Below are 8,720 nucleotides of genomic sequence, written 5' to 3'. Positions count from 1 at the left end.
AGGAATCCTTCGCTACCCCTAATAAATCTCCCACATTTTCCCCGATGGTTTTAAAGTTTCCATTTTAACATTCAGTTTTTATTTCGGTTTGGAATAGATTTAGGACGGTGTAAGGAGGCTACGTGCTTTTCTTCATCAGGGGGATAACCTGCAGCGCTAGTGCCATTTATTTAGTCTGTTTTTTCCCCAAGGGCACCTGCCACACTTAAAAAAATCTGGATATGCACGAGTGTCTTCATTAATTGGCTTTATCGTAATGCTCACACCGGGTGTTCTGGATCAGATCAGATATCTTACGACTCCCTAGTAATAATAAGCATGATGAGTCCCCCACAGCCTTTAACCCCCAGAGAAACACAAAGAGAACCAATGGAAATTTTTCCGACGTGAGTGGCCCAACAGAACATACGTGAGGAATGAAGGAAAGGGACTTTCTGTACTTATAAAGGGGAAGAGGCAGCTGTCTTCTCCCCTCTTCAAAGGGTCTCCCCACTCCAGTCCTTTGGTATGTTAATGAGTTTCTCCTGGGGCCAGACTGCCCCAGTGTCTCTTGGCTACACTTTTAGGACCTAGAGATGTCTCCAAATTCCTGGGCTTCACTCCCTGAAGTGTAAGTACGTGGGAAGAGAACACTCTATTCTCCCCAATACCTAGGCACCTAATCCAAGTCTATAACTACTTGGCCCTCTTAGGGAGAGAAGGGAAGTTATACTTCTGAACCAGAGCAATTAACTGGACAAATAAATAGCTGCAGATCTAATGCTCATAGTAGGTGAAGGGTCTAAGACGAAGGCTTTTTACAGGAGCACTGGGAAATTGAGGAGATTTCCCTACAGCTTCTCTCTGGCATCTTTATTCTCTGTCATTGTTTCATTGCTCTCCATTTTTGTGCTGGTACCACACAGTCTCAATTACAATATACTTAAAATAACTCTGATATTTAGTTGGACAGCTACCTCCACCTTTTTGTTATGTTGAAAAGCTTTAGCCATTTATTCTTCAGTAAGATTTTACAACCAGGCCAAGTTTCACCAAAACAAACCCATAGGGGTTTTTATTTTTTATTTTTATTTATTTGTTTTAAAGATTTTATTTATTTGACAGAGAACGAGAGAGGGAACACAAGCAGGGGGAGTGGGAGAGGGAGAAGCAGGCTTCCTGCTGAGCAGGGAGCCCGATTTGGGGCCGATCCCAGAACTCTGGGATCATGACCTGAGCCAAAGGCAGACGCTTAAGGACTGAGCCACCCAGGCGCCCCCAAACCCATAGCTGTTTTTAATAGAATTGGATTTAATCTGTAAGTCACTTTGGAGAACAGACCAGATACTTTTTTTTTTTTGAGAGCAGGCGCAAAGGGAGAGGGAGAATCTTTCTTTAAAATATTTTATTTATTTTTGAGAGAGAGACAGAGAGCGCACACGAGTGAGGGGAGGGGCAGAGGGAGAAGCTGACTCCCGGTTGAGCGGGTAGCCCAAATGCGGAGCTCGATCCCAGGACGCTGGGATCATGACCTGGGGCGAAGGGAGATGCTTCACCAACAGCCAACCAGGTGCCCCTATTTATTTTATTTTATTTATTTGCAGTTTAGTCTTCAGAATATATGGGCTTGGGCTCTAGAATAAAATCAGGGTTGGGACTCTTCTGGCTCGGGCTCTAGAATAAATTCAGGGTTGGGACTTTTCTGGCTCCGCCGTTTGGACATCTTGCTTGGACCACTCCTGCCGGTCTCCTCTAGGGCGGAGTTTCGTTACCTATTCCGCCCCAGAAACTACATTTCCCAGCAGGCTCAAGGCCCGCACCGACGCACTTCCTCCCGGCGTCCCCCGCGGCGGGAAGGAGCCGAGCGGGCTCGAGGCCGACGCGACAAGCCTTCGTTGCCGCCGCCGCCGCCGCCGCCGCCACCGCTGTGAGAGGAGTCGCCGCGGCCGTCCCTGCCGCCCTCGCCGGCCACCATGTCCGCCCAGGCGCAGATGCGGGCCCTGTTGGACCAACTCATGGGCACGGCCCGGGACGGTGAGTCGGAGCGGCCGGACAGGCGAGGGGTTGGGGCGGGAGTGAGGCGAGGCCGCCGGGCGGCCTGAGGCGGGGGCCGCGACAGTCTGCGCCTGCGCCTGCGCTGGACACCCTCCCCTCCCCCGCGCGCCGACCGCAGGCGCCGGGCCTTTGTCTGAGCCGGTTCGCTTTGGAAGCGGCCGCGGCCGGGTTCTCCCTCGCTGGCGGTGGGTCCCCGGTGGGCTCCTCCCTCGGAGCCCGAGTCGTCGGTGGGGCTTCAGCCCCCTCCCCTTTTGCCGTCCTGCGACTTTCTCCCTGTCCCGCGGCCCGGCGCCGCTCGGGGAGCCGGGGAGTCGGCGAAGGGCTGGCGCCCCCGTGGGCTCCACATCGCTGGCAGCCGGGTGGCGGAGCTCCTCCGAGGCTCCTCGGGGAAGAAGCTACCTACAACCCGAGGGAGCCGGATGGGCCCGGAAACCCCGGCCGTTCCTGTTCTGCACCAAGAGCAGCCGTAAACTGAGCTTTTCTAACGTGGGTTCCTGCCGAGTGCCTTTCCAGCCCCCTTCCCCTCCCAGCCATATAGGAGAGACTCTGTTTAGCTAGCACTTGGCAGTCGTTAGGTAGGTCGTACAATGACGGTTGTAGGGAGGAGTGAAAGATCATGATGGTTGTCTCAGGAGAAAGCGGTTGCACCTTTGCAAAGCTATATACCTGCTGTGGTTTGTGTTTTCTTTTCTACTGAAGTAATGAAGTTGTAAGTTCACATTGGCACATTCGCAGGGCTGTGCAGATTCTTTGCACTTTATTTCATAGGTGAATAAGTGCTTTTTAGCTTTCTTTGTATATTGAGTTGCTTTTGAATTGCTTCCCATATTTTTATTTCATACAAACTGAACAATTGTGGCCCCTCTATTTTATTTATAAAGGTTCAGTGTATCTTTGCCTGCCTACATCAATCTGCAAGGGAGTTGCAGAAAAGCCTCATGTTCATCGAGCCGTGAGTCACAACCAATTTCTAAGCTGTTATAACAAAAAAGTGTTTGCTTTTTTTCACAAATAACTTTAAAAGTGTAGTTTAGAAAGAAAACATTTTCAATAAAAAGACACAACATTAATCCTGGATGCTTGCAAATCCTAAAATATATTCCTCCTTTAGTATTACACAGCTCTGTGTATACACAGATTAGCTTTAAAATTTGTCACATTCCACTTTGCCTTTACTTTTATGTATCATTCCCCTGACTTCCTTACTGCAGGTTGGGCAAGAAAACTTTTCCTTTAAAACTTTTCAACAGCGGGCATAAAATTCTGCAGCTGAGGTCTTGAAGAATGCAGATGGGTACAGTATGTGTTGGAACTCACAGTGTGTATTGACTAACCTAGTTCCCTTTTTTTTTTTCTCCTTTGGTATTGTCTTGTTAAAAGTGACTCCCAGGTGCCAACTTTCTTTTTTAAGGGTGGGGGTGAAGGGGATAGGAAGATTAGGTCTAGATTATTTATCAGTCAGTGGTAGAGTTTGAAAGCCTTCTTCTTCATGTGATTTTGGGCAAAATACTTCCTATGCATTTGTGCATGGCAAAATGATTAGATTAATATGTAGCTTCTGTTGGTGGAAACTACCAGCTATAAGTCATATGTGGTGATTCATGGCCCTCTGATTAGCGTGGGTTTTGGTATTACTGCCCACATGTATGTGTGGGGTTAATGGCCTTTTGGTGCTCAGCCTCTTCAGATTCCTTGACTTCTTTGGCACAATGATGGAGTCAGATCTCATTAAGTGTGATTCTTCATGATACATTTAGCATCAAAAAACATCTGTATTCCGCTCCAGTTGTAAATATCTCTAGATCAGCTTTTCATTGTATTTGGTAGTCTGCCAATCATCCAGGTGAATTGTTGTACCGGATATGCTTTGGTGTTTAACGTGATAATATTGTCTTATTTAAAACCACAAATGAATTTCAGGAGACGAAACCAGACAGAGGGTCAAGTTTACAGATGACCGTGTCTGCAAGAGTCACCTTCTGGACTGCTGCCCTCATGATATCCTGGCTGGGACGGTAGGTGTATTCGGGCTTGGGGGAATATCATAGAACACTCAGACTTGGGGGCTGTGTAGGCAGTGAAGGTTGAATTGTTTTTCTTTACCAGGCAGAAATCTCCTACTGCCTTTCAAATGATAGATTGTTAGTTTGATGGAATTTTGTTATGGGGTATACTTCACTGCTATAAAAATTTCTTTTTGTAACTTATCATATTTTTGTAGAATCATTTATATGGAGGTATTCACAGCTAAGTAGTATGAGAAGTGTCATTTGGCCAAACCAAAAAAGTATGCTTTAGGTCAGCCTATAGTTCTTTGAAAATTCGGGATTGGTGGGTTGGTTTTCATGTTGAACATATGTTAATGCTAGACTTTTGATCTAACGAGGTACTTTTTTTTTTTTTGGTGGGCAGCAATGTAAGGTTTATTGAGTGATAGCCGAGTGATAGTACAAAGTTCCTGAGGAGGGAGGGGATCCGAGAGGGTTGCCCTAACAAGACACATTTCTTACCCAATTCTTAGGTTTTTAATAGATCAGTTGGGTATAACACTGAGTTTTTAGTGTTGTGTTACGTTACCCTTTCAAGAAATCAACACATGATCCAATGAATATCGATCCCTGAAATTTTATGTTCACTTTAGAAGAACCAAATAGGTAAATACTAGTATTATGTAATGTGCATTTATTCAAAATCAGATAGGATTGGGGCACCTGGGTGACTCAGTTGTTAAGCGTGAGCAAGACTGGTACATTTCCCATCCTTTTTTTTTTTTTTTTTTTTAAGATTTTATTTATTTATTTGAGACAGAGAGAATGAGAGACAGAGAGCATGAGAGGGAGGAGGGTCAGAGGGAGAAGCAGACTCCCTGCCGAGCAGGGAGCCCGATGCGGGACTCGATCCCAGGACTCCAGGATCATGACCTGAGCCGAAGGCAGTTGCTTAACCAACTGAGCCACCCAGGTGCCCTTCCCATCCTTTCTTAAGATTTTACCACAGTAATTGCCAGCACTGCAAGCTGATAAAAATGCTGTGAAAGAAAAGCAGAGACGGGTGCCTGGGGGGCTCAGCCGTTGCGCATCTGCCTTTGGCTCAGGTCATGATTCCAGGGTCCTGGGATCAAGCCCCATATCTGGCTCCCTGCTCTGCGGGGAGCCTGCTTCTCCCTCTCCCACTCCCCCTGCTTGTGTTCCCTCTCTCGCTGTGTCTCTCTCTGTCAAATAAATAACATCTTAAAAAAAGACAAAAACAAAATCAGATAGGATTGAAGAAGACTAAAAGCTGGAGAATTATCTACCATGATTCAGCCACACAGAGAAAAGGAGTCCTGTAAATACCACCACCATTCCACCATTTTCAGATTGCACAGCCACTTAATGGAATATAAAACCGTCTGCTCATTTTTAAGGGTCAAATGTTCATCCACTAGGGAACATTTTCTTCATGATTAATTGTTGCTTTTCTCATTACCATTGTAAGGGGAGCAGCCTGTGGAAAACCGCATATATGTATTAGATCTTCTCAAGCTGACTCTACAGAGAGCAAATAGGAAATGAATGTCAAACAGTGTACCTTTGTTACCTGAGGTTTTGCCTGTAGTTTGACCTAGTATAGGGATATGTTTTGCTGTGGATTGTTGTGGGTACCATTAACATAGATTAATGGCTTCCGCTAGTTAAAAGCAGTTCTGCTGAAAGAAAATCCTGTAGGGGAGGCATCATAACCTGGAATTGTTGATGGATCTTAGTGGGAGAAGCCAAGGAGCAGAGGGATGGATGTGCACGAGTGTGAAGCATTTCAGTTTTTTGAGGGAGGGCTGGGGGGTGTCAGATCCCTGGGTAGCATTGTTCCAGAATGCTGGTGAGAAAAATAACCAGAATGGGGGCATTTCCTACAAATATTTATTGTGTGTTAGTTACAGATTAACTCATCAAATAGTCCATTGAACACCTGCTGTGTGCCAGGCACTGGATATATGGTGCCAGTAAAATAAAGTCTTTACTTTATCCAGTGGAGGAAGAGGATAGACAATAAATGAATAGATAACGGGTTGTTTTAGGTAGAGTGATAAAAGGTTTCTCAGGGACATTGGAGCAGAGACTTGAATGGTAAGAAAGATTGTGCACAGTTTGGGGTTAGAATGCCCTGGGTGAAAGATGGAGCCGGTGGACAGCAGGCATGCTGCTGGCGTGTCTGGAGTGGTGAGAGTGAGGGGGAGAGGTGGGAGAGGCAGGCAGAGGCTGTGGAATCAGATGAGTTGTGAGAAGCCATGGACTGAGCAGGTTGGCCAGGGATGGCTCGGCAAGGGGAATCTAAGAAGCAGCCGACAAGGATGATTAGGATTAGGATGAGGGTTGAGAAATTGGATGGGGGTGGTTGTAAAAGGTGAGCCTCACTGGTATGGGCTCCATGGAAGTGGGAAGTGAGGAGTGGAGTTGAATGATGGGTCTTCTGATGAGTTTGTGTTTTGTGTAAAATTGAAATGGAATGAATGTGATTAAATTTTTAGAGCACAGTGGCTAAATGAAGGTGGTTGTAACCTTCAGTCTTCTAAGGATTGCTCCAGGCCCAAGTTGTTGCTCAAAACCATCTCCTGTCACTGGTAGGGGTGAGGCAAGGAGGAATGGAAGTTACAGTTTTATTGAGGCTTAATGGGAAAATACAGTATTGGTTAGTAAGTTTGGCAGAGTAAGATAGCTGGAGGGAATGTAGTGTAACAAGTTACACTTGTCTCAGTGGAAAAACTTCTGTTTTCCAAACGTTCTGGAAGGAGCCTTTAGTACCCTTCCCTGTCAGCAGTGTGAGACCACTAGAGGGTAGACAACACAGGTGTTTGGTAAAAAAAAGATCTGACACACTGGATTTAACAGCCACTTAAAATCTTTTGGAAGAGGACTTACTGTAGTATTTCAACTCTGTGTGGTGTTTAGCTGCCAGGGGAATTGGCCAGTACTTCCCTACCTCCTTGGCAAAACTGAAAATACACAGTCGGAGAGTAACCGTGGAACCCAGCCCCGTCCTCTGCTTGCATTAGCCATGGCTTTTTGAGAGTTCTCAACCAAAGGAAGGCTAGCAGTGAATTTTTGCTTCATGGATGGTTCGCTAATGTCAAAACTTTCTTGACAGTTGAAGTTTCTAGAATGGAAATTTATTTGTACTTAAAATGCTTAGTAGTTAAGGTTTTAGTGTTTACTTCTCCTGGTGGTAGGTTTTCTTTGAGATACAGAGCTTTCATTAGCTTTTAAGCATTTCTGGTGTTTGTCAGTTATTTTGCAGCTGTGGTGCTTGCTTTTCATTTGTGGAGACTGTATATTTTAAAGAATCATACTGATGCTTAAAAGAGTGAACGAAGCAAAAATTGTCAGCAATATAGGGACAGCGATTCTGGCTACAACTTTGGCTTATAGAATTACTGTTGCCCTACCTCTGGATCCCCCCCATGTGACCAACATACATGAACTCGTATGACTTTTTTTTTTTTTTTTTTAAGATTTTATTTATTTATTTGACAGAGACAGAGATAGCAAGAGCAGGAACACGAGCAGGGGGAGTGGGAGAGGGAGAAGCAGGCTTCCCGCTGAGCAGGGAGCCCAATGCGGGGGCTCGATCCCAGAATCCTGGGATCATGACCTGAGCTGAAGGGAGACGCTTAACGACTGAGCCACCCAGGCGCCCCTGAACTCATATGACTTTACGGTAAGAATAATGAAGGAGAAAAGAGGTCTTTAGCATTTAAATGCAGAAGTTGATCCTTGGTCAAAATGAAGATGAGCTCCACACTAGGGAGCCCACTGTTGGTTCTGTCATTGTTTTTACTAAAGGATGTTTTGTTAGTGAACGTGGCATGCGCCTACTGTGAGACTAGGGCCCAAGAGTCAGGTACTACCAGCCTCCCTAATTTGCCTAAAATGTTAAGGACTTTATAATCCATGAAGTTTTTGAACTCATTTTGGTTGTAGTTGTCGTTTGAGCTTAAAGGAGGCTCTGGACTCCATCATTCTCTGTTTACTCGTTATGTAGACACATGTTTTGGTCCAAGTGCTTGGACTTGGTGTCTCCTCATTGTGATGCTGGGTTTTGTTAACTTGCACTGTATGACTTGATAGCATGATCCTTAGCATACAAACTTTCCTTTTGCTCTTGATGGCCAGAGGTAGAGGGTGCTGTCACAGAGTCCTGCACTCAGAATTTAGTTAAGAGATATGCTCTGTTGTCTAATTGTTCTACATGTGCTTACAACACATAGTAGCATATCAGGCTAATCTTACTGGTAATACAGGTCATTTGTTTTCGTGAAACAACCTTTTGTTTCTCAAATGGGGCAACTGAGTGGCCCGATTCTATGTCTCCATTTATATCCAGGGTCATTTACTAGGTTAAGAGAATGTTTGGAGGATTTTTTTGGCTCTAAATTGGCCTATTCTGCTTTATGCCTTCTGGTATACAAAGAGATACACAAAGCTAAGTGTTAGGTTGTGTTGTAATTGCCAAAACCTGATTGCTATCTGCCCTTTCCTTTTCCTTGCCTCTGTACCTTAGGCATTTGAGCATCCTGAGTAGTGAAGGTTATAGGAAGGAATGCCTAGACAGTTTATGATACTCTTGTTTTCTGGCCTTTTCCTTGCAACCTCTCCCCTCCAGTATGCTGCTGTTCACTGAGTAGATGTTTCTTACTCTTTTTTTTTTTT

At 45.2% G+C, this 8,720-nt stretch overlaps 1 protein-coding gene across 3 annotated transcripts in view; it reads left to right on the top strand.

Annotated features, from left to right (window-relative positions):
* Nucleotides 1-1,835: 1,835 nt before the first annotated feature.
* The window catches only part of LUC7L (LUC7 like), a 36,726-nt gene continuing 29,841 nt past the window's right edge, over nucleotides 1,836-8,720 (top strand). For 2 of the 3 annotated variants that reach the window (XM_035021789.1, XM_035021790.1), the window contains exons 1-2: nucleotides 1,863-2,013; nucleotides 3,955-4,049. In XM_035021789.1, the coding sequence (XP_034877680.1) occupies nucleotides 1,953-2,013; nucleotides 3,955-4,049 (156 nt within the window). In that variant the 5' untranslated portion in view covers nucleotides 1,863-1,952. Of the gene's footprint in view, nucleotides 2,014-2,915; nucleotides 2,987-3,954; nucleotides 4,050-8,720 lie in introns of all 3 variants that reach the window. The other variant, XM_035021791.1, reaches the window with a different exon arrangement.

Source organism: Mirounga leonina, unplaced genomic scaffold (genome assembly GCF_011800145.1).
Source record: "Mirounga leonina isolate KUSES-001 unplaced genomic scaffold, KU_Mleo_1.0 Mir_175, whole genome shotgun sequence".
Lineage (NCBI taxonomy): Eukaryota > Metazoa > Chordata > Mammalia > Carnivora > Phocidae > Mirounga > Mirounga leonina.
Note: the sequence above shows the minus strand (reverse complement) of the source record. Positions and strands in the feature narration are given on the sequence as shown.